Raw genomic sequence first — 26,358 nt, forward strand, 5'->3', positions numbered from 1 at the left:
CGGTGTTTAAATATGAAAAGATGTCAACTCGCCCAACTGTCACTAAATCGTCACTTTCTAAAAAATCGTCCCACTCTCGTTTACCCACTTATTAAAAGGTTTAAAATCCCATGACCAAATCGCCACACTTGAAAAATAGAAAATTCACGATGAATTAAGTGGTGACGACTTGTCCCACTTTTCAGAGACAGTCTTCACTTAGATAGTTTTAGAGTAGGGCGCCTATTTTAAAAGTTGGGCGAGTTGGTGAAAAAGTGGGGCGATTTGGTGTGGGGCGAATTCAAGTGGGCCGAGTTATCTTGTTTCCTTTAAATATGTTAAATTACAGATTGAATGTATCCAATCGTCCTGGTGTAGGGGTTTGATTTGTGGTGTTATATGTTAAAGGTCTTGAGTTCAAATCCCAGCACAGAAATTGGATTTTTTCAAAACAAATTTTGAAAGTTAGTCGTTCCGTATAAATATTTCTAAGTGTTATTGTGGATTTAACATTCCCGCAGATCTTTAATGCTTTCACAACACTGGTTTTGACACATATTGATTTAAATATAAGAATGATTGACACCGGTGCGCTTGGTACGGTGTTTTTGGTCCGGGATCTTTTTTAGTCCGCTTTTGCCTTTTGTTCGATAATGTTGCTTTTTGTCCGACACTTTGGTTTTTGTCCGTTCTTTTTGCCCGTTGTTTTTGGTCCGTTTAATTTTCCTGTCAGACACTTTTGTCCGATTAACTGTTTGTCAAATTGTTCTGATCAATTAGTTTTGAATTTACCGCTAAGCATGCTTTAATTAATCGTACTTTTCGGTTATAAATAGCTATTGGTAAATATTTTGACGATCGTTATAATGAGCATTATTAATAATTATAAATATTTTTATAATTGAAAAATAAATCGCCTAAGATGAAAGCCAAAGAATGCAAAACATGGGGATGAAACTAAGTAGGGCGTCGCTAGCCTTCGTTATGGTTTTTTTCTCACATATTCGTCGCCGGAAAACCAATACCTAAGTGTAGCTTGCATCTACTTTCTTCGCAGGTGAGAAAAAAACCATAACGAATCTGCTGATGATTCCGGGTATATATACATTTGAATTATTCTTATTGAAAGGGACACTAGCTGTCAAATTCGTGTTCACCGATTAAACTCAAATTTCTTTATAACAATGTTAAACATTTTCTTTGGTTACATCTTCTGACATCAGACCCGGACTTCTCTTGAATTGAATTTTAATGTGCGTATTGTTGTGCGTTTACTTTTCTACATTGGCTAGATGTATAGGGGAGGGTTGAGATCTCATAAACATGTTTAACCCCGCCACATTGATGCGCCTGTCCCAAGTCAGGGGCCTCTGGCCTTTCTTGGTCTTGTATTATTTTCAATTTTAGTTTCTTGTGTACAATTTGGAGTCTAGTATGTCGTTCGCTGAACTGATATAGTATATATATTTGTTTAGGGGCCAGCTGAAGAACGCCTCCGGTAGCGGGAATATCTCGCTGCATTGAAGACCTGTGTGTGTGACCTTCTTCTGTTGTCTGTTCTATGGTTGGGTTGCTGTCTCTTTTACACATTCCCCATTTACATTCTCAATTTTATCAAAATATAAAAGTCTAAAATTAATAATTTATAGCTCAATTAGTCAAGATTCTCCGACATTTGAAAAATTCATATCCAACTCATGTTTATCCAACAAGTTTCAAACAATAGATGAGCTTGGTGTTTTTATATAACAAATAAAATTGTTGTTTTAGGAAGGTATAACGAGACCTGTTTATGACTTATAATATAAATTTCATACATATTTTTAGCTCACCTGGCCCTAAAATGGCCTTTAAATAAGAATATATACAAATCTGTAAACACCAATAATATACAGCAAAGTAAAATTCAATTCACCCCTTGAGAAGTAATTGTCCGTTTAACTAATTTTTGTAAATTTTTACAAAAATCTTCTCCACTGAAAGTGACACGCGTAGTAAATATGTATATATGTTGTATGTCACCTGTTTAGCAACGTCATGATATGTCTGGCCTGTTAGGGAAAAGTCATTGGATATATACTAGCAGCAATTTGACAAATACTAACTTTGATCTTAGAGAAGCTTGATATTTACTTAACAATAGAACGTGATTCAACGTGATTCAAACGTTCAGCTAATGTTAACTGATTTATCTCCCTGTAGTGTATTGTCCCCCCTGTAGTCAGCTTTCAAAGAAAACATTCTAACAAACCGCGCAAATTGTCAAATGTAAGCACTAAAGAGGAACATTATCGTCCAAATATGTATTTCAAATATTACAATATTAAATAGTGGACAGCATGGAACCGAATGATAAATCATAACAATCGTTTATTTTATTTACACCTTTGTATTTTAAACCTATAAAGTTGTGTTAAAAAAAATGGACCATATTCGCTAAGCAGAAGTTATGTAAGATATAATAAATAATACACAGTTTATTGACAGAGAGTTAAAGAATTGTAAACCGATTATCATGCATATATATGCCTGCATGACTCCACTGTAAATCGAGAAGTTGCACAATGAAATAATCTTATTATTTTTTCAAATCAGATTAGGTGTTAAAGCAGTGTATAACGTCGAAAAATCTATAATGAATTTCGTCAGAAAATTTGTTCTTTCATTTTTACAATCTAAAAATCAGGAAATATAGATACAATATTTATCAAAAGTACAAGGCTTATAATTAATAATAAGTTTAACTCTTGGGAATAATTTGATATAATTATTATGCATTAAAAAACATAAGTATATACATTATTGAAAAAGTCCGTAGGATTAGAGTACGTTAGACTGAAACATGTAAGAAAATAATTAGAGATTTTTTTTATATTTAAATGTATTCCTACGAAAAATGTTAAATTAACGATCATTAAGATTATTACACCGAGATACGGATTTTGTTGTACCTGTTGCAGGATGTGATTGTTCAGTTTATAAAAATGAGATGATTTGTTGCTTATCACGTAACATTTTTTGGCATTAAATCTCGTACCCCATTTTTTGGCCCATTCTTCCAACGATACAAGGTCGTTTTGTAGTAGTTGGTGGTCCTGTTGAGTTTGGACTTTCCTATATAGTAGGCAATCATCTGCGAATAGTCTGACTTGAGATTTGACAGTTTCAGGTAAGTCATTAATGTGACATAGGAACAGCAGCGGACCTAATACCGTGCCTTGAGGTACTCCTGATGCTACATCTACCGAGTCAGAATTTTCGCCATCTACCAAGACTCTCATAGATCGTTGTGTCAGAAACATGTTGAGCCAATCTAGTATTGGACCATCAATACCATAATTTTCAAGTTTGGCTAACAGTCTTTTGTGTGGGACCGTATCGAAGGCTTTAGAGAAATCGAGTATTACTATATCAGTCTGCAGGCCTTTGTCATGAAGTTGGAATAAATCGTTCATCGTTGTTAGAAGCTGTGTTTCACAGGAAAACCCTGAACGGAAGCCATTCTGGAGTGATGTGAGAATGTTGTTCCTTTCAAGGTGTGTCAGGACTAGATGTGTTTACATATAATATGCTCAAACAGCTTGCAGGTAACGCAGGTAAGAGAAACAGGTCTATAATTCTCTGGTGTGTTTATATTTCCTTTTTAAAATAAAGGAGTGATATTTGCATTTAACTAATTAGTAGGTAGAGTGCCAGAGTTTATGGATTGCTGGAAGATGTGTCGCAGCCCAGGTGCTAGTTGTTTAGAGCAGTTTTTCAGGACAATGTTTGGTAAATTGTCTGGTCCAATGGCTTTAAATAGCTTTATATTCCTCAAGAGTTTTTCGACTCCATCTGTTGTTATTTTTAGCGGTGGTATTGATTTGCCAACTTTCTTATCTATATTTGGTGTTGCATTTAGAGTGTCTTTTGTAAAAACTGATTCAAATTGGTTTAAAAGAATATTAGCTTTCTCCTTGTTGTCGTTTACAAGTGCCCCATTCTGTTTCATTGCTAGTATGCCAATGTTTTCATGTCGTCTGGATTTAACATAACGCCAGAATGGTTTTGTTTTCTTGTAGACCTTGGTAAATGGTGTTGTTGATATAATTGATCTCTGCTTTCTTAAATTCTTTTTTGCACTTTTTTTGGAAGCTCTTGTAGTCATTCCACTGTTTAGATCTTTTAGCATGCTTATATAGTCTTATTTTGCGTTTTAACATCCGGAATAGATTTCTGTTAAGTCATGGCAACGATTTTCTAGATGTGCATACCTTTGACGGGGTGTATTTGTCAATAATTGTGAATACTGTGGTGGTGAAAGTTGACCATAGTTCCTCTACTGGAGTGGCGATTTGGGATTCCATAGTTGTTGAAAGTTGTTCCATTTCTTTGTAGATTGAGTCCCAGTCGGCTTTGTTGAACATGTATTTTTTACGCTTTGACTGTTTGATATAGTGTGGAATTATGTCAAAGTCTGTGACTACCATGGCATGATCACTAATACCAGGGATGCTGGTTGAAGATTTACATAATGATGGATTATTAGTTAAAACAAGGTCTAGTAAGTTATTGTATCTAGTTGGTTCTCTTTGTACTTGAGTAAGCCCAAGATCTATGTAGGTTTCTAAAAGTGCTTGTTGTACTTCACGGTCTTGTGCCCCTGGCTTAACTATGAGGGTGTCCCAAGTAATGTCAGGGCAGTTGAAGTCCCCTGCTATGATCATTTGTTTATATTTATTACCGTCAGCAAGTTTGTTTATTGACTCTTTAAGTTGGATGATGTCTTTCATATTACGGTGTGGCATATAAAATGATGCCAAGTATAAGTCCTTCATACTCTTTAGTTTAACTTTTGTCCATACAATTTCACATTCAGTGACAAGTTCTCTTTTTCATCTGATACCAAGTTTGATTTAATACCTGTGAATACGCCTCCTCCAAGGGAGTCTCGGTCATTACGGTGATATATGTAGTTATCTGGGAAAACTTCACAAGATTTTATACAAGTTTTCTCTGGGTCCCTACCCGGTTTTATGCCTTTTAGCCATGATTCAGTGCCACATATTAAATCTGGTTTTACATATTCAACAGCTGCTCTAATTTTGTTTTTTTTTCAATTCAAACATATTTCAACTTCAAAAGGTTGAAAAAGACACGGAGATGCCGTAACGTTTCCGATTTTGGTTCTGTAATTTGAGATTTTAGTTATGGCGTTATTTATGTTATGACGTCATAATCAATATAAACAAAGCAACGCTGTCATCAGGTAATGTTTCATATCAAAGAATTATTAAAAATTAAATTTGTATTGTGTTCCTTCTTATATTTTACTAGACTGAAAAATATATATTTTACTCAAAGTTTACTCAAAGTTCCTGACAAAGTAGGTTGGTCCCCTCCGTAAAACATTCAGTATGCCTTCGGAATATACAAAGCTTGCGAAATTGTAATTTAAAAACTGCAAATCTTTGCTGAATATTCATAAAAAAAAATATGAAACAAATCCTGTACATACTTATGCCTCGTTCACACGGACATTTAATTCGAATTGAATTCGATCGATCGAATGCGAATCGAATTCGCTAATCTCGTTCACACACTCTTCAGTTTTAATTCAAATTGACGTTAGGACGTAAAACGTTTCGAATGCGAATTAAACTACATTTGTAATTCGAATTAGTTAATGCGAATCGAATTCGAATTACGTGTGAACTCAGCATAAATCGAGAGATCTTTCAAGTCGCAAATTTTCTGAGTGTTCCAAAAAGTCCTTAGTATCTATGTTCCAATATCCCAAAATATGCTTATTTTTTCACACTAAGTTATCAAGCACACCGGTCTGCTGGTATCACATATATATTGTTTTACTTTCTACATTGGCTAGAGGTATAAGGGGAGAGTTGAGATCTCATAAACATGTTTAACCCCGCCGCATTTTTCCGCCTGTCCCAAGTCAGGAGCCTCTGGTCTTTGTTAGTGTTGTATTATTTTTAATATTAGTCTACACTTTAGTCTACATTTTAGTTTTACAATTTGGAGTTTAGTATGACGTTCATTATCACTGAACTAGTATTTTTATTTGTTTGGGGGCCAGCGGAAGGACGCCTCCGGGTGCGGGAATTTCTCGCTGCATTTAAGACCTGTTGGTAACCCTCTGCTGTTGTTTGTTCTATGGTCGGGCTGTTGTCTAATTGACACATTCCCCATTTCCATTCTCAATTTTAGCAATAGAGAACTATCGTTTTTCGTTACAATATATATTTTCAAAGACTGCCTGTGCAGTTTAAACAATTAACGATAACTTTTTTTATAAAGTAGGCGTCTTTCTACTATTCTGATCTTTATATTAGCAATTTGTTGCAAAATGTTGGTTTCTATTTTATCTAAATCAATTATTCTTTTTCTTGATCTTAAGTTTATCAAAACAACATAAACTCTCATCATATTTTTCCAAACACTTCTCATATCAGCCAACAAATAAGAAGCTTTGATAGATTGGGAAGCAACTTCTAACGGAATGACATCTTTACAGGACGAGACTTAAGTGATCACTGACGTCATAATGTGTATGAAGTCGTCATCAAGCTACTTACGTAAAGCGATTAACTGTGTTATAATAGATAAACATCTAATATGGAGGCCTTTTTTGCTAATTTCACGCGACTCAAACGCCAAACAGGTTCATATTGATTTTCGCGGCTAAGATTTTACGATACCTGTGAGTAGAAACTTCTAATAATCTATTGATAGCATATGACTTTTGACCCTCTCGTCCAGACAATTCAAAATTAATAATCTAAAGGACAATGGACTGAATTTACATTTATAAAGTGATTAAAGTCAATGCTTAGGTTCTACGATATTGCTCAGATTTTATGATTTTTATCTGTCAAAAGAAAAAAAAAATGTTTTTCTAATACCCGTTACATTGTTATGTACGTGACGTCATAGAAAATAATTTTGAATAATTTAATTTTGGATGTAACGCGTCTTCATATTGGCTGACGTTATTTTGTTATGAGCCCATAGACATAATTTAGTCATGTGACCGTGACGTCATCAACGTTTTTTCATGGTTTTCTACGGTTTAAAATGGAATTTAGAATTAAATTATAAGAAATGACTGTAATATTTTTTCTGTCTATTCGATATAACATAAAAAATGTGGTGCACACTGTTAAATAACCCGCTACGCGCGTTATTCAGTGTGCACCAAATTTTTTATGTTATTTCTTCATAGACATAAATAATATTATAGTCATTCCTTAAATAAATTTCATCGGTAAAAGACAATAATGATAGGACATTCAGTATAATAAATTAAATGACACATAGCTGAAAGGGTGATAGAACAGATTGGTAACCCTCGAAAAAGAGTTGTCAACCTTGGATTCTTTCGATGACAATGTTTTCTCGGGGTAAAAACTGCTCTATCAGTCACCTACCTGTGTGTTATTTTTTCTCATCGAGATATAACTTAAAATGTTACCAGTATAGATACACATGCATAAATGCCAAATTGAATGATGAAGAATACCCAAAGTGAAGGGTGAGAATTTAAGTATATAAGTTAAAACTCTGAGAAGTTCGAGGCACATAGATATTGAAAATATGCCGCACAGCTCTTTTTTCTTATCTTTGAAAACGTAGAAGGTGCGAGATATGAGTTTTTAATTCCAGGAGTTTGTTTTACGAACCTTCATAGCAAAAAGTGGAACAGGAATTAGAATTGTCTATATTTACAAAATATAAACCTACAATGGCATTGTGAATGTTTTTTTTTAAAAATCAGTCGTGTTTTTACTATTTATCTCATGATATCTACTGAAAGCTTTATATTTGTATTATTTACAATATATGTATATACAACTCGTCTAAATATCAACCCAACAATGTAAGATCTGTAAATTTGCGAAAGCAAATTTTTTATTCTTCCCTCTCCGGTATTCGAACTTATGCTACTAAGATATCGTGACACCAAATCGCCTGCACTGTATCCGACCCGCTAGACCACACGACCACCTGGGCTTCACAAAAATAACGCTGTCAATGGCCGGGGAATGCTAGTTTAGTTTCGCTATATATAGTACCTAGCGTTTACGTAGTCTAGGGACATGACAAGACTAAGTTTTACACGCATCCTCGGTGATATATGTGAATTCGACTAATGTTTCGAATCTGGAAGTAGCACGACTTTGTGACGGATTTAACTTGCTTTTCCATGCTTAATGCTGTATCAATATAAACATCAAGGTTCATTGCTAACTATTGATCCATCAAATGATAGATGACAATTCGAAAATTCCTTCACACAGGTTTTTGGTGTAAATAATATCAGTTCCATTTTGTCTTGGTTCAGTTTCAGCATGTTTAAGCACATCCATTTACTTATGTCAACAAAACAAGTCTATAAACGTGACAATATGTTGTCCCAAATATCGAGTGGTTTTGTAACTAGGTGGACCTGAGTGTCACCAGCATAGCCATGATAGCTTAAGTTATGTCGCAGACATATTTTACTGATCGGTTTTGTAAAATTACAATACAAGCATGGTCCCAATATCGAACCTTGCGGAACGCGATATTTAAGGTAGATTCATGGTATACCGCCATCTAAGATTATCGCAGTAGACAATCAGTCTAGTTATTTGCCCAAATCTGCAAATGTGTAGACAGATGTGCAATTGTATTGGTTAGACTGTATATGTAGATGAAGATTGCTTATTTATTGCATTATCCAAAATATTTAAATAAATACCAAACATTTGTGATTAAGAATCAAGTTGTTCAACTGAGCCATTTAAGGCGAGATAACTCTTTTAGTAAAATAAAATACTGGACTCAGGGATTTTTTTTTTATTTTTACTTGTAGCAAAAAAAAAACTAAACATTTCGATGACACCGTTTTTATTTTTATTTTTTCAAAGTATTTAATTATAAAAGCTATCTTCTCACAATTTATTTCAAAATTCTATTCATAGATTTCTTTTTATGCACTAAAATGTGTTTGTTCATGATCATTCTAAGCAAACTTAGGCAATTTTCAACGATTCATAGGTTGAAAATAGCACGGTGACCTATCTATTTTATTATATTTTTGAAAAGAGCATAGTAAAACCTTCATTTTGGAAAAGTATAAGAAAATTCTATCTTTAGGAACATATACCTATAATCTACCTTAATGTTTATTATATCTGACAATATGTAGCCAATTTCAACACGTTGAGTTTGACTATCAAGATATGATATCATTCATGAGAGCGCTGAGCCTGTTATGCCATTAGAGTATTCTAACTGATTGATGTTGGATGTAAACACAAAACCAACACGAAAGAAGTCCCCCATTTGATCGTGTTGGAGCAGTTGTCCCCACTTGACACCTTAGGCATGTAGACTGAAGTAATCAGATGACGCCACCCTCCCTACAGCTGTGTTGTTTAAGGCTTATGGTATTGGAAGAGTACTATTTGACTTTCATCATAAAACAAATGTATCTTTTAAGACTGAGGTTACTGTTGCGCAGTGCTTCTCACCTAATCACGTCAGTGATTTTATGACTACATAGAATTCAAAATAAACTTCAACTTTAACCAAGGTAAGTATCGTTTAATTAAGTAATGAACCTGAAATCTTTGCAGAAAACAATGTTTTCTATGTACCCTAGTGTTACCTTTCATCGTCAGTAGAATATAGAGTTGTCCATGATGAATTTAGCCAATCTCCCATACAGACAGAGTTGTCGTCCTTTCCCGAGGATTGGTATTTAGAGGGAAGATGAGATAGATTGGAGATTAGATAATTAAAAGTGTCTATTCTAAATGATCGTTGGATTCAGTCACACAAAAAATATATAAGTACGTCTAAACAAGTGACATCTGTACGAGTACATAGAATCAAATTCAAAACAGTGTAGCTGTGGCCATTGATTGACACATTAAAACCATCCATTGACTGGGACAATTTAGGTGAACGTTTGTATGTAACGACCAATGCTCACTATGTACTTTTTAAAGACACTTAAACTATGGGGTCACCAAAGGTTCTCAACACCTAAATAAAGTAATTCGAAAAATTAATCATAAATAACACGATATTTTGATTTATATCAATTATATAAATCAAAATACAAAAGTTATTCCTGATTAATTTTTCGAATTATTTTATAATTAAAGGCGTTAAGAAACCTTTGGTGACCCCACAGTTTAAATGTCTATCGTAGGTACGTCGTGAACAGTGGTCGTTACAGACAAACTTTCACGTAAATTGTCCCAGTCAATGGATGATTTTAATGTGTCAATCAATGGCCATAGCTACACTGTTTTGAATTTCATTCTATGTAACAAGCTCGTTAAAAAAATGCAATAGTAGCTATAGTATACCGCTGTTCGACAGTCATAAATTGATTGAGATAAAAATAGATCCGGGTTACAAACTAAAACATCAAGGTAAACACATCAACTATAGCAAAGAACTAACATAAACACGTACTGATGTGCAACAAAAAACCTTTACTTTGTTTCATTTTTTGAAATTCAATACCGTATTGGCAGAACAAACAAAATACACATCATATTTATTCATAATTAAGGTTATATATATTAATTATGCAAATCTAAATACAATAAAACTATTGCAGAAATGTCTCCATGCGAACAATTGGTTACATTAATTTGTTTATTTAGGATGTCAAATTCACTTTTTGCATATATTTTTCTTACATATTCTTTAAATAACAAGCAGTTTTCTCACCATACACAGATGCATGTTATATCTCTACATTGATAAAATAATCACATTAATGTTTTGTACACATAATAGACATCAATATACTATTAGCAGTTGCAAGCAGATGCATTGTATGAATATATACGCGGTTTATTACAAATATAAGTTGCTGCTGGTTTAAAGATATAATAATGTTTTCGTTTTTACTTTTTGCCAACCATTTCATCTCTCATACAAGGAATTAACCCTTTTCGGAAAGCTACTTCGAGTAAATCATCTGCAGTAAGAATTGTTTTAGGATATTGCTTCATTGCCCATTTCAAAAAGACGCAGAATTCCGACCAGTCAACGGAGTTGTCGCTATCCATATCGAGAGCCTGCAACGCTTTTTTAGTATCGTTACATCTGTAACAGGCAAAATAAGGGGCCATGAAACCATTGTAGAAGGAGTCGAAATCCAGGAGGTTATCACCTTGAACTTTATCTTTCAGGTCCCATTCGTCCAATCTTTAACGGATTTCCTCAAGTAGGTTTTGTCCATGTGGTGTCTTCTTTGATCGTTGGCGATTTCGTCTTTTATTTCATCTGTGAGTTTTCCCCCAGCTCGGTCGAACAAAACAGCTAACTCACATTTACTCATATACTCTTCTTTTCTAAATATGATAAAAACATGTCGAGTAGTTGACTTGTAAAAATAGAAAAAAAATGAAATATCAAAAAAGTACTATCCCTTACATTAATTTGTCTTTTTTCGGTGGTGAAGCAGTGTTCGCGGTTTATTTATACCGTGTAACTTTTCATTTCGAACGTAATTTTAATTTATTTTCAACTTTTTAATTAAAGTGGTTATATTTCTGCGATTTATTTGCTTTGATAAAATTGTACAATACAATGTACTTATTAGATATAACTATGGTGAGGTCGATGAAAATTGTGCAATGAAAAGAAAATAAGGAAAAGGGTTTCAAATTTAAACAAAAAGGTTTTCACAACAAACCTTTTACAAAGACTCTATAGAGGATAAAGCGATGAAAAGGAGAATCATAGAAAAATACTTCCTCTTCATTAAATATAAGTAAAACAATGCCGGTGAAGATACTGATTAAAAATTATTTTTATACAGTAATCGACTGATCATGATCGTACATTTTAAAGAAAATATTTGCTTAATTAAAAATTAACATTTGATGGGTAGTTGTCCCATTTATTTATAAAAACACGATTTGTTACATTCATTGTTCATCGAGATGATTTTATGCATTTAAATCAAGCTTGTGAAACTGAAATAAAAAAATCAAACTCTTTGCTGCAAATTGATAAATAAAATTGGAAAAAATTATGCACATACAAAATCTGAAGAACTTTCAGGTCACAATATGAAAGAATGTATGATACTAAGAAAAAAACAACATCGTCTGTCGGATGAGATAAATGTATCTTCAGTATCAAACACATTTGCACTTACTTTTGAAGTAGTTGCTTTTTCAACCTGTGTTGTATATTTTATAGAAAATGTAAACAAACCTGTTCGCTCGTAAATCTTCTAGCATGACTTCCTTCATAAGATTAACTCGCTCTATAGTAAAGTCTTCATTCTCGCCAAAATAATTGACTAACTTAGTTTGGACCATTTTTGCTGATGAAATAGTGGTTATTCGAATAGGAGCTTTTTCCTCGAAAAATTCGGCAAGATCAAATTCTTCAGCATTCAAATCAAAAACGAAGTCGAGTGCACATGCACCATAAACAGGCTGTTTGATGTGGGGATCAACTCCAGTGGTAATTCTGGTCATGTTAATTGCTGCTTTTCTCAGGTATGTGCAATTAAACTTTTTCAGCACTTTTTTGTTTCCCATCCTAATAAGATTAAGTATTGTAACTATAGATGGCGCATTTCCCATGGCAGCGCCTTCTTTTATTACACTAGCCCAAATTCCATTTGCTCCATCCATAAGTACCTAAATATAGAATAAAATACTCAATTTTGTTTACAAATATAATTACCTAATATCGATGATTACTTTTCCAAGGCTGTTTAATATGAAATTTTCAAAGTCTAAATTTTTCAAAAAACAGTTATTTAAAAAAAGAGAGACATGTCTTGTTAATAATAATAAGTTTGCATTTCTTTCTAACCTAAATTTTGTAAACGTTGTGTGGCGTTTATTATCGTTTGCTACAAAAGTAGAAACAAATACATCGTTTGATTAGATATAAGTGTTTAATGACCCTGTTTGAACTTTCATTAGTGCATGCATATGCTGTTGGTATATACTAAGGGAGCTACCATTTGATTTTTATGGGGGGGCTAGGATGAAATTTGAAAAAAATAGGCAGGACAGGAGTTTTGAGTAAAAAAAAAGGCAGGATGAGACACTTTGCAAAAAAAAAAGGCAGGATGACAATTTAGGTAAAAAAAGTCAGGATAAACTAATAAAAAAAAGGCAGGACCGAAAAGAGTGAAAAATAAAAAGGCAGGACAGAGATAACAACTAAAAAAAAATGCAGGACAAAATTTTTCATCCTAGCCCCCCCCCCCCATAAAAATCAAATGGTAGCTCCCTAAACAGACTTATTATGCGGTTATAATTAAATGCGGTTCCTTCAACTAACATACGCAATAACTCTCAAGACTTGACACCGGTTTTTTTTTCTCTATTTTCTATAAGAGTGTTAAGATTATCACTAACAGTGTTTCGGGAATTTTTGCTTGGGTCCCTATTCAAAAATCTCTTAACAACTGCCTTGATTTAGCAAGTTATTCTTTTATATTTTTGTTACGTTTATATGCTATGATAGGCACTACTAAGGGTGGAGATTTCACTGCATTGTTTGTCTTTTTGCAGATTGTTCCAATGTTTTCTTATGATTTTATTAAAATTCAAGATTGAAGTTAGAGACAAATGTACTAACAAACGATGAACGATAACCTGGTAGACGCACTTTAAGCGAGTGCATAGTTTGTCAAAGTTAAAGTAAACTTTGCAAATGTATGTTAGAAACAAATGATCACAACATGTGCGTCGTTTGCGTTAGAAAGAAATGTACTCTTAAGTGTATTCACAGGTCATAGTTTTCTATGTTGTGTTTTGTGTACATTTGTTTGTCTGTATCGGTTTCTTTTGAAGCCATGGCGTTGTCATATTATTTCGACTTATGAGTTTTAATGTCTCTTTGTCTCTTTCGCCTCTCTTAATTTTTCGCATTTGAATAACAATACATCACAATCGAAAAAAAAAGATACCTTTGCATATAATTTAAAAGCTGTTTTAAAAGTGTTTTGAACGACATTTTGCCCTAGCATTTAAATCTCTTGTTCTACTTTCTTTTTGTTTATAGGCAACAAATTTAAGATGATTTGGTCAAAAGGCATTTTTACCACTTTATTACCGAGTTCAGGTTTGAAAATTTTTTAAGCAACTAATCAGTGAGAGATATATATACATATAATACATGCAATAAATTATGATAATTAAAGACATGTAACTTTTATTGTAATGACATACCTGCAAAGCTACAGCATCACAGTAACCAAATTTCTCGTGAACATGCACCAAGAGATGACCTTTGAAATTATTGGCATTCATGACCTTTCTTATATGTTTTGCCCATGCGCCACATTCCTCTGGAAGAGATTGCCCTCTTGGTTCCTCAAACATCAGACCAAATAATGGTAGTTTACATAGGAAATCAGTTACTTCAAAAACTCTTTCGGAATCAGTTGGCATAGCATCTGGGAGGTCTCTGAAACTTACGAATACTTTTGCCTCTGTACTCAAATTTTCAAAAACCCAGTCTACCCATTTTTTAAGCAATGTGCACATCTCTTTTGTTGTGAATCTGTCAAAATCATACGTAGAATCTCCAAGATCGATTTCGAAGATAACGTTATACAGACCAGCTTCTTTCATTTTCCTTAGACCTACAGGAACGCTTTCAGTGTCAGGAACTTTCTTCTTTATTGCTGAAAAAGGCATATACAATGTCATAGTTTTCAAAGGTACCAGGATTATAATTTAATACGTCAGACGCGCGTTTCTTCTACATAAGACTCATCAGTGACGCTCAAATCAGAATAGTTATCAGGCCAAAACAGTTATAAAGATGTTATAATTGAATCAGCATATTCCTGATTTTGACCTTTATGCTTGATTTGACTTTTGAATAAAGTGACAGTGATAAATATATAACAGATGTTCACTTTGTCAATCCGGCTCAAGAACAATGTAAAAAAATTTTAACAAAAAAATAACAAGTTAGGGTTTACGAGACGTATAGACAAAGCTGCTGATCTTTCTGTGGCACTGAGTTCATCTCGTATTGTGTGGGGTGTCTTTAGATATAGGAAGATGTGGCATGAGTGTCAATGAGACAACTCTCCATCCAAATAACAATTTATAAATTAAAGTAATCCATTATAGGTCAAGGTACGGTCTTCAACACGGAGCCTTGGATCACACCGAACAGCAAACTATAAAGGGCCGCAACAATTACTAATGTAAAACCATTCAAACGGGAAAACCAACGGTCCAATCTATATAAAAACAAGAAACGAGAAACACAATTGAACTACATAAATTAAACAGACGATAACTACTGTACATCCGATTCCTGACTGGTGTTTTTCTGGTAATAAATATTTCTGAGCATAGTCTCTCTGTCCGTCTTTTTTTCTCCATTGACTTATGTTTTTTTAATTGCTACGTGACAGATCTTTCCTTATTATACATTGAATGCTTGATAGTTGTTAAACTTTATTTTTTTTTAAATACATATTCAGAACAATGACTTTATTTAAGAATTAACTGCTTCTTTTTGTAATTTCATTGGGGTGTAAAAGCGTTGACCGAAGTACAGTTCGGCGCTTCTCTCTAAAAATATGCGCACGGTCAACGCTTTTACAACCTTATGAGATACAAAAAGAAGCATTCAATACTTATAATTACATTTTTTAGCTAGGATCATCAAAACACGATTTTTTTTAATTTAATTTACCTGTGCACTTATTTTTGGACCTCGTATTATCATAAATGATAAGTTTTATTGAGTCATGCAATTGCTTAAGGAATAACATGTGATGTGTAGTTAGCCAATCAGAATAAAGTATTATAATGAAACATACATCTAATGTTATTATAAGTAACTGACCTTCAGTTATTTCTGAGAAAGCCCAAAGGCCCTCACGATCCTCTCCTTTGTCAATGAGTTGTTTGATAAAGACATCATCTACACGAGTGCTGTGGTTGAAGGAGGCAACTATTGTATGTTTAAATCCACATTTTTTAACTTCGTCATAAACTTCCCACTTGTTTTCAATGGTGTGACCTCTAAGCTGGCCTACTGTGCTCTCTCTTATTGAGTTGTCTAGGACAAACAAATCTAAATCTTTCAGTACTTCGTATTTCTTTAAACATTTGGCCACATCTTGTTCATAGACTTTGGCCAAGTTTTTAAACTGACTATTGCATGCTTCACGTGTCATTTTCTTTATCTGAAAATATTAATGGTGCAAGGTCACTTAAATTTGTTTAATTAAACACGAAAATAACAATTTTGTAGTCACTTTTCTGTGTTTACCTTCACCAGGAAAGTCTCAGACCCAATAATTGGAAAACATTTTAACAGTAAATTTGCTAGAGCTCAAACACAATTAGCCTAGCAAAGTAGAAAACAGTATTTGGTTTAAAGTCGAAGGTTTCATCATTGTATTTAAAATTGAGAATGGAAATGGGGAATGTGTCAAAGAGACAACAACCCGAACATAGAAAAAACAACAGCAGAAGGTCACGAACATGTCTTTAATGCAGCGAGAAATTCCCGCACCCGGAGTCGTGCTGTTTTTACATATTTGAATTTATTTGATGCTTACATTAGAAGTGTTTTATTTTACTGTTGTAAAATATGAGGCTTCTATAAAGCTCAAAGTATTGAAAAAATACAACTTGAATTTTGAATAAACATTTTAGGTGTCAAACAGTACACAACAAATGTTATGGTTTATTTTGAATTGTGAAGATATCCTTTGATATTTTTCAGAGTGTACAAAATAGTGAAGTACTGGTTAAAATTGTTATCCACAAGCAACTGTATTCTTAAACATGTTAAAAACTGCTACAAGAAACAACTGTATAATTTCTGTAATATTAGAAGCAGTTGGATTTATCAACTACAACAATTGTTATTTAACTTAGATTTAAATGTGATCTGGTATAACCAAGACAATTTGATTATTGATACTGACACATTTTTTAATATTTGTAAAAACAAGGATATAAAATTGAGAATGGAAATGGGGAATGTGTCAAAGAGACAATAACCCGTCCATAAGGTTACCAATAGGTCTTCAACATTGTTCAATGCAGCGAGAAATGTCCGCACCCGGAGGTGTCCTTCAGCTCCCTCTTAAATAATATATATACTGATAATGAACACCATACTAAACTCCAAATTATACATAAGAAACTAAAATTAAAAATAATTCAAGACTCACAAATAGAGGTTCCTGACTTGAGACAGGCGCAAAAATGCATAGGGGGAGGGTTGAGATCTCATAAACATGTTTAACCCCGCCGCATTTTTGAACCTGTCCCAAGTCAGGATCCTCCGGCCTTAAAGCCCTTGGGCTGATATTGGTATATCGGGATAATACGGCACATGATACGGATTTTGCTCTGTATTATTCTCTTTGTATCAAATTGATAATCTGATGTATCAAATTAATATCGTCTCTTTGTATTGGATTATATATTTATTATTCAATCAAATTGACATTAACTCATTATATTTGTCAAAACCTGCATCTCTATCGTCCCATGTTGTTCTTTAGAATAAATTGTTGTTATCTGATTTAGTATTTACATATACATGTATTTGTTGTGTTATCTCATTTAGTATTTAAATATATTTTTTGTGTTATCTTATTTAGTATTTACATATATTATTGTTATTTGATTTAGTATTTACATATATTATTGTTATTTGATTTAGTATTTACATATACACAGTGGCATTTAAAATATGTATACAGTTAAGAATAAAAAATATACTTGCTATTGAAAAATCGAAATATATATTCAGTTTTATAAAATGAATAAAAAAGAAAGTTTGTGAAATTATATGAGTAACATAAAATTGAGAATGTAAATGGGGAATGTGCCAAAGAGACAACAACCCGACCATAGAAAAAAACAACAGCAGAAGGTCACCAACAGGTCTTCAATGTAGCGAGAAATTCCCGCACCCGGAGGCGTCCTTCAACTGGCCCCTAAACAAATATATACTAGTTCAGTGATAATGAACGCCATACTAATTTCCAAATTGTACACAAGAAACTAAAATAAAAATAATAACAAAGGCCAGAGGCTCCTGACTTGGGACAGGCGCAAAAATGCGGCGGGGTTAAACATGTTTTCGTCATTGATTGAATTCAGTAGTGTCAATCTCTGTATAATGACGGAGTTCTTGCTTGCATGGTTATTGGAGTTTGAACATTGATAGTAAAAAAAAAATATTCAATAAAAACGTTGAATGTAAATGATATCAAACTCCAATGACTTTTATTATAGGACTAGTGTGATTATGACCGTGTTTATAGAAATATCTCAATTCAATCGTTGAACCTGACAGAGACAGTAACAGGTGACATTATAGTATTGGTATCGGATTCGAACAGGATTTTTTAATCATTTGATAGTGTTAATTGACTATGTTGAAAACCTTTTTTCTTGGGCCTGAAATGATGTAATTTGTCTTTTTTTTATTAGTTATACATATAAATTGTACGACCAGATTATATTTCTAATGTGCTTTATATAGGACATATGTGCATCTATCTAGGTGAAATCGGATTTCACCTAGATAGATTTCACCTAGATAGATTTCACCTAGATAGATTTCACCTTGATAGATTTCACTTAGATAGATTTCACCTAGATAGATGCACACGCCCGATGAAGCTAATTTGTTTAGCGAAATATTGCGTGAATAATATATAAAATATAACAACTAATTTTATAACACTCATTAGTGTGTTAAAGTTACATTCTTAGACACTTATATAATTTAATTTAGTAACTGCATCAGTTTATTTACAAACTGATCCACACCTAGATAGATTGAATGTTGAATGTTGCTATTTTTTTATATATATATATATATAAAGTGATTGTAATATATATTTAAGATATTAAATATCTCTTCTATTACAGGTATTTACTTGTAGGAATACTCAATTTATAATATAATACATTATAAAAAGGAAAAGTAAATTCGCAAGTGAGACAATCGTACGACATAAAAAATATAATAGACTAACTAAGAACGTAAACATAACACTGTCCTGTGTCCTGTGTCATAACACTGTCCTGTGTCCTGTGTCATAACACTGTCCTGTGTCATGTGTCCAAGATTGCTCTATGCCACTCGACCAATGCGGCTATTTGCGAAAGCAAATTACAGATCTTACATTGTTTGGCTGATGTTTAGACGAGTTGTATATATTATGTATATATGTTACAGGGAATTTGTAAAATCGCTGCAATTCCAGAGGTATTTGTAAATTCACTGAACTGATTAGTGATTTTATAAAATCCCTAATTTTAACCAGTGATTTTACAAAATCCCTGAAATATTTAAGATATTTTTTACAAATTCACTGATTGTTGAATATGTAAAAATAGAATCATTTTTATTGATTGAAAAATTTTATGACAAAAAGCCTACAGCATTATTTAATTTAATACCAATGCACTTACATGTAACAACTGACATACTGTAGAAAAATGGCTCAGACAAAGATGTCCTTAAATCAAGAGCAAACACAATAAATATAAACAAAAGTTACTACAAATAATTGAGGGAAAATTAAAGTGCAACATATGGAGCCGGGAAAAATATGATGAAATTTTGGAACTTATTGTCACAGAGCCACAGAAAGCCAACAAAACGATTTCTTAAGAAAGTAAGTTACAATTTCCCTGTAACATATATATATAGAAATATACGTCTAAACATGTGACGGACTTTCTCCATCTAATGACCCGTAGGTCTGTAATACTAGGCTAAACCATAATATACATTAAAATTTGACTCAAATTTGACTCAAATTTAGCTCAACAACGTTAGATCTGTTAATTTTCGTTCGCAAAATTGTGTTCTTCCCTTAGCAGTATTTGAACCTTTGTTTCTGTTTCATCGTGATATATGCGCTTTTATGAATAATGAGTTATCTTATAATGTAAAGCCTATATGTATCTTAATACTGGTATATATGTACTTACTTTAAGCTTTGATAGATAGCTTTGATACATAATAATGGAAGCTGATCTTAATAAGATGTCCACTTGATACACCCGTGTTTATGTATTTTGTCTCAAAAAATATATCTACCTTTACTTGTTCATCAAACGTAAACAAAACTGACAGAGTTGACTGTTGTTGATACGCACCAATTGCTAAATGAAGGTTGAATCTACGTCATTTTTTAATAAAGTGACTCTGGCAGAACGTTGTTTACTGTAATGTTTACTATAGAAACAAATATTTTACACCCAATTTACAATAACCTTGACAAATCTCACTACTAGCCTTGTTAATAGACTGCTCGACTATCTTCTCTACTACTTGATTGTCTATTATTGTCATGTGTGTCCCAATGAGTTCTTTAGAAAACTGTTTAGTAACGCTTCAAATACCAGATAATTAGTTGGCTTGGTGTTTCAAGTTTTTCAATTACTTGATTACTCTTTGTTGTCTAATCTAGTTTGCTAATGAATAACACGTAACTCAAAAGGCATATGTTTGTTTCGTGTTGATCTTTTCGTTTGAACTAGTCTACACGGTATCGGGATAACTTGTTAAGTTGAAGGTCGTATGAAACGGTATGCTTATCTATAGTTTTTATATATAGTAATCAGCTTTATTTTGACTCGGTTTGTCTTTGGACGACCACTTTATATTCAGGTGTGGCGGGAGGGGGTTGAATTTGGCTATCTATTTAAGGTGTTTTTGACATATAGCTCTTCAACGGTTTCGGTACTTATACTGAGCGTTCCTGATGAAGGTAAATCCAGAAACATTTACCTATAATTCAAATTTCCTTGTGGTGGTGGTTCTTCTATAGGCATTTCCAGTTGTCTACGACGCCGTTGACACCACAAATTAATTGAATCGATATCTTTATTTGAATCGATCTTAAAAAACCCAGGTTGCGTTAACATTGCTCACGGAAGATCGATCGCGATCGATCTTATTTAATCCAGTGCGTTTACACTACAACATAAAAATAACCGGTCTGACCTTTATTTTGTATCTAAATATAACATTCACCGAAAAAAGATCGATCGCAATCGACCTAAGCGTTTACACCAACAAAAAGATCGATCTTTTTAAAACCACCTCTAGAGGCAGACTTTATAAGTCCGATTGAAGATCGATCTAACTTGTTTACACTGGACCAAAGATCGATCTTTTTTGTCAGTGTAAACGTGGTCTTAGTTGGTGCTCCTTATTTGACAGTTCTATCTTTTTCCGTGATAGTCTGTCTTCAAGCTTTCCGGGAATTTTGTTAAGTGTCGAAGATTCAGGTTCAAATTTTCCACTTTCTTTTTCATTTACGGCGACATTTTTTTAATTCCATGAGGGCATTTTCATTTTGTCTCTTTCTCCTAATGTCAATACAGTTCCAATAATGAATTAATGTCATCCGAAATGTGATTACAGCGTAACGAAGCGACATTCAGAAATTCCTGTTGAACGAAATAATCCGAATATTGTACAAATATCTACCCAATTTGAGAAAGAAATTCAGTCACTGTCATATCATCCATTTTGAAAGTATAGAAATGAATAAGATTAAATTATAGTTCATTAATGGTAGAAAGGATGGCATGTGAGTGTTTTTTTTTAAATAAATCGATAGATTATATACATGTACTTGTACTTGTAATGATGAACATGTATGTACATTGTACTTATAAGTTGAAAAATAACTGTTTTCAAATATAACGGTTCTCAAAGTAAAAAGCTGAACAGTTGTACATATTCCATCACAGTACATGTAATATGATCAACCAAAATTCATTTGGAAGATACTATGAAGTTAGAAAGGCTACTAATGTTGTAAAAATAGAGAGTATTCTAGACATATATATTCAGGAAACCATACATTTTTTAAAAACACTATGCCGTTTCCCACAATACGGTTTGCAATGTCATTGATAAATATCAATTATATGGTTCTGTATCTCCGGTAAAATATCAACATGGTGCAACAAGGCTTAAAAGTTCCGAAGACATTGTTGAGGCTATAAGATACTATAAATTTCGCCAGCCGTCAATTTATGGGAAAGAAATTCAAAGTAAGTTATTGTCTGGTGGAGAAACGACAAATGATCGTTTGCAAAGTCTTTCTACAATTTCAAAAATTTTGAGAAATGACTGCCTAATGTCACACAAAAAGTTAAATGTATGTGCTAAGGAAGTTTTTAAAAGTGCTGAGAACCAACGACGATTTGACGAATATATAAATACTATCCTTATTCTTAACATTTCTTTGACGAATCATCTGTCATAAAAACAACTGGAAATAGACTTTATGGACATGCAACAGTAGGGGAAAAGGCTATAGAGGTACAAAACTCCAATACTACCAACACGGAAAACCATTTGGAATGGATTATTTTAATGTTTTAGAAGGCACTTCAAATGGATTTCATCTCGTTGACTTTTTTATGCTTTACAAGAATAAGATCGATTTGGAAATTATTGCTTACGTCCCGGGGACACTGTTGTTATGGACAATTGTGGCTTCCACCACGGTAGATTCGCCGAAGATACACTTAGATTTATTTTGAGACACCGTCACATAGACTTATTATATCAACCTCCATATCACCCAGACTTGAATACGTGTGAAGTATGCTTTAAACTAATGAAAGACTATTTGCGTAAACATACGATTTACGCACGTGAATTGACTGTGATGGCTATATGTGACGGTCTAGGACAAGTATACGCTTCAAAGTCTATTTCTATATTTCGTTGATGTGGTTATTTGTAAAAACACTTATTTAGTATATCATATACATATCTTTATAATAATTCAATAAAATTCGTTCATGTTATTCTTTTGTGCTATGTAAACTTTGAGGGGGGAGTTAAACAGATATATTGAAAGTATAATACTAGTACTGAAAAAGAACATTTTTCTACTGATTATAGCTGACTATGCGGTATAGAAATTGTTCATTGTTGAGGGCCGTATGGTGACCTATAGTTGTTAATTTCTGTGTCATTTTGTCTCTTGTGAAGAGTTATCTCGTTAGCAATCATACCACATCTTCTTCATTTTATTCAAATGATTGTTTATTTATAATTCGGACATACGATGAATACCAATATCATGCCCTGTCCAGTTAGACAAATGAAATTTAGCTATAGGCTTTTAATGATATAACAATGACTTATCAACTCAATGACGAGTTCATACGACCAAGACAACTAATTATCAGGTATTCGAAGCGTTACTAAATAGTTTTCTAAAGAATTCATTGGGACACAAATGACAATAATAGACAATCAAGTAGTAGAGAAGATAGTCGAGCAGTCTATTAGTAACAACGCTAGTAGTGAGATTTGTCAAGGTTATTGTAAATTGGGTGTAAAAGTTGATAGAAAAACAATCTAATTAAAATTGAATCGTATAATTGCTCCCGTTTTAATAATCAAAATGGGAGCAATTAAAGCATTTAATTTTAATAAGTTTGGATATTATCAACCAATCTTGAATTGTAAATCAACTTGAAGGTCAAGATTAAAAACGGTGTTTGCCCACTTTAAATTCTACCAATTAAAAAAAGTTTAGAAAACAAAAAAGACAAAAGGTTTAATGAGCATACAATTGTGTAGTCTGTTCCAACTTAGGTATATAGTTTTTAAGTGTTTTTCTAGATATTCATGTTTTTTTTTTGTGTATAGAAAAATAATAAAAAAAATCTAATATTTTTTCTCAGTAACTTAATATCAATTCAATCAATTAATTCAACATACATATACAGCAAATAACTAAAAATGATATTCAGTTATAAAAGTGTCTTTATGTTCATTAGTTTCTGAATAATTTTCATGATAGAAATATATTTATACACTGAGTTCTCTTTTATTGCAAACTTTATTTAATAAATTATTAATTTATTTTATAAATGCATTGCATAAGGAAATCAATAAAGCACAAAAAAGTAATAAGGGCACTATATGTAAAATGATGAGAAATACAATCTTTTATATATACATCAAAAGTAACAAAACATTTAATATATTGACAAAGTCACAATTAACAATAATTCACTTCATTGTTCAGTTCAAATGGAGAAGATGGGATGTTGCGTCAGAGTAATCTACCACGTCGATGGGTCCTTGTTGGTATCTGTATATGAGTCTGGTGTCTATTACCCTGTATGGTCGTCTTTAAGGTGGGCGGGTTCCTCCTGCTACATACTGGATAATGTTGCATTATGTTAGTGCCTTTGTCTTCTTCAGTAGCTCAATGATCTCGTAGATGTTTGGGATGGCGTGTTTGAGTCGCTTCTTATGTTTGTTGTGCCATCCTTCCAGGTGATTTGTGCATGGTGCAGGGTCCTTCTGTGTAATAGTGGTTCCATAGAAAGCGGTAGTTTTCAACCCAAAACCCTGTCACGTAATCTGTAAATGAAGTTGTAGCGGGAATGTTTTCAGTTTCTCCAATGTCTTCTTAAGTGTTTAGCCAAACATCGTCAACAAGGTGGGTGGAACCAGAGGTACCAGTAGTACTGCGGCTCGTCGTATCAGTTAAGTAATGTCTTCATTTTCTTTATAATAGGACTGTAGTCCATATTTCTGTGCCTTTCGCCATATACACTAGGTGAAGTGGAAGAAGCAGCCTTTCACGGTTACCCCTGGACATACTGTCTGTGTTGCGTTGTTGGTTGCTGTCTCGTAGTCAATAGATAGTGTTTCTGGTTGAAGTTGTAACTGGTGTTGTTGATCCATGGCTACTGAACAGTTGCATTTATATTCTAGTTGCTAAATTTAATTGGATAATTTTATATTTTTACTAAATTTTGAAACAGCGTATTGTATTGAACAAAAAAAAATTGAGTTGAATAAATTAAAAGATATTCAAATGACATTTATTCTATTAAATCTTTAGTTTCATTATTTTACTTTTCACCTTTTTTCAGAATGTACAAATAATTAAAAATATTTGTTGATAAATTGAAATATTTATTCATTTGAGTACACATTTGTTCCTATTTTTTTAATAATTTTAGTCTCTTGTGTACAATTTGGAGTTAAGTATGACGTTTCTTATCACTGAACTAGTATTTTTATTTGTTTGGGGGCCAGCTGAAGGACGCCTCCGGGTGCTGGAATTTCTCACTGCATTTAAGACCTGTTGGTAACCTTCTGCTGTTGTTTGTTCTATGGTTGGGCTAATTGACATATTCCCCATTTCCATTCTCAATTTTATCAATAGAGAACTATCGTTTTTCGTTAATATATATATTTTCAAAGACTGCCTGTGCAGTTTAAACAATTAACGATAACTTTTTTTTTATAAAGTAGGCGTCTTTCTACTATTCTGATCTTTATATTAGCAATTTGTTGCAAAATGTTGGTTTCTATTTTATCTAAATCAATTTTTTTTCCTTGATCTTTATCAAAACAACATAAAGTAACATCATATTTTTCCAAACACTTCTCATATCAGCCAACAAATAAGAAGCTTTGATAGATTGGGAAGCAACTTCTAAAGGAATGACATCTTTACAGGACGAGACTTAAGTGATCACTGACGTCATAATGTGTATGAAGTCGTCATCAAGCTACTTACGTAAAGCGATTAACTGTGTTATAATAGATAAACATCTAATATGGAGGCCTTTTTTGCTAATTTCACGCGACTCAAACGCCAAACAGGTTCATATTGATTTTCGCGGCTAACATTTTACGATACCTGTGAGTATAGAAACTTCTAATAATCTATTGATAACATGTGACTTATGACCCTCTCGTCCAGACAATTCAAAATTAATAATCTAAAGGACAATGGACTGAATTTACATTTATATAGTGATTAAAGTCAATGCTTAGGTTCTACGATATTGCTCAGATTTTATGATTTTTATCTGTCAAAATAAAAAAAAAATATGTTTTTCTAATACCCGTAACGTTGTTATGTAAGTGACGTCATAGAAAATAATTTTGAATAATTTAATTTTGGATGTAACACGTCTTCTGATTGGCTGACGTTATTTTGTTATGAGCCCATAGACATAATTTAGTCATGTGACCGTGACGTCATCAACGTTTTTTCATGGTTTTCTACGGTTTAAAATGGAATTTAGAATTAAGGATGTTTGCTACTCTGTTTCAAAATAACAAGCTTTTTAAAAGACTGTTATAAATTGATAGTATATAAATAAAGAAACTAAAAAAGCAGAAAAAAATGGTGGGTCTGTGTGCTTGTTTTCGAGATATAAGCTTTTGAAAATTTGGCGGGAAATAATTCTCTCTAGATTTTTCTTACATTTAACATTAACATCTTTTTTATTTAAAAAACTATGAAAAAATAACAAGGATTTCGTAAGATTTTGAAATATGGCTTTTTAAACTGTATGTAATAAAAATTTGAAA

The 26,358-nt window shown here is 32.8% G+C and overlaps 2 protein-coding genes across 2 annotated transcripts; both read right to left on the bottom strand.

The window, feature by feature from the left end:
* Positions 1 to 3,652: 3,652 nt before the first annotated feature.
* LOC139490128 (uncharacterized) lies at positions 3,653 to 4,150 on the bottom strand. The gene has a single exon (XM_071276979.1). The coding sequence runs from the start codon at positions 4,148 to 4,150 to the stop codon at positions 3,653 to 3,655; it is 498 nt and encodes a 165-aa protein (XP_071133080.1).
* Positions 4,151 to 11,173: 7,023 nt separating this feature from the next.
* LOC139490129 (uncharacterized) lies at positions 11,174 to 20,068 on the bottom strand. The gene is made up of 5 exons (XM_071276980.1): positions 19,965 to 20,068; positions 15,835 to 16,177; positions 14,193 to 14,650; positions 12,211 to 12,644; positions 11,174 to 11,339 (listed from the first exon to the last, which is right to left on the bottom strand). Exons 1-5 carry the CDS (start codon positions 19,992 to 19,994, stop codon positions 11,174 to 11,176), a joined length of 1,431 nt encoding a protein of 476 aa, XP_071133081.1. The 5' UTR covers positions 19,995 to 20,068.
* Positions 20,069 to 26,358: the final 6,290 nt, after the last annotated feature.

Source organism: Mytilus edulis, chromosome 9 (assembly GCF_963676685.1).
Source record: "Mytilus edulis chromosome 9, xbMytEdul2.2, whole genome shotgun sequence".
Taxonomy (NCBI): Eukaryota; Metazoa; Mollusca; class Bivalvia; order Mytilida; family Mytilidae; genus Mytilus; species Mytilus edulis.

Excerpts from the sequence above, each read along its gene's own strand:
- LOC139490128 (XM_071276979.1), bottom strand. The coding sequence starts at position 4,150 with ATGCTAAAAGATCTAAACAGTGGAATGACTACAAGAGCTTCCAAAAAA.
- LOC139490129 (XM_071276980.1), bottom strand. The coding sequence starts at position 19,994 with ATGTATCAAAGCTATCTATCAAAGCTTAAA. Across the intron at positions 12,645-14,192 it reads GTGATGCTGTAGCTTTGCAG|GTACTTATGGATGGAGCAAA; the intron begins GTATGTCATTAC and ends TTCTATATTTAG. Across the intron at positions 11,340-12,210 it reads GAAGATTTACGAGCGAACAG|AAAAGAAGAGTATATGAGTA; the intron begins GTTTGTTTACAT and ends TATCATATTTAG.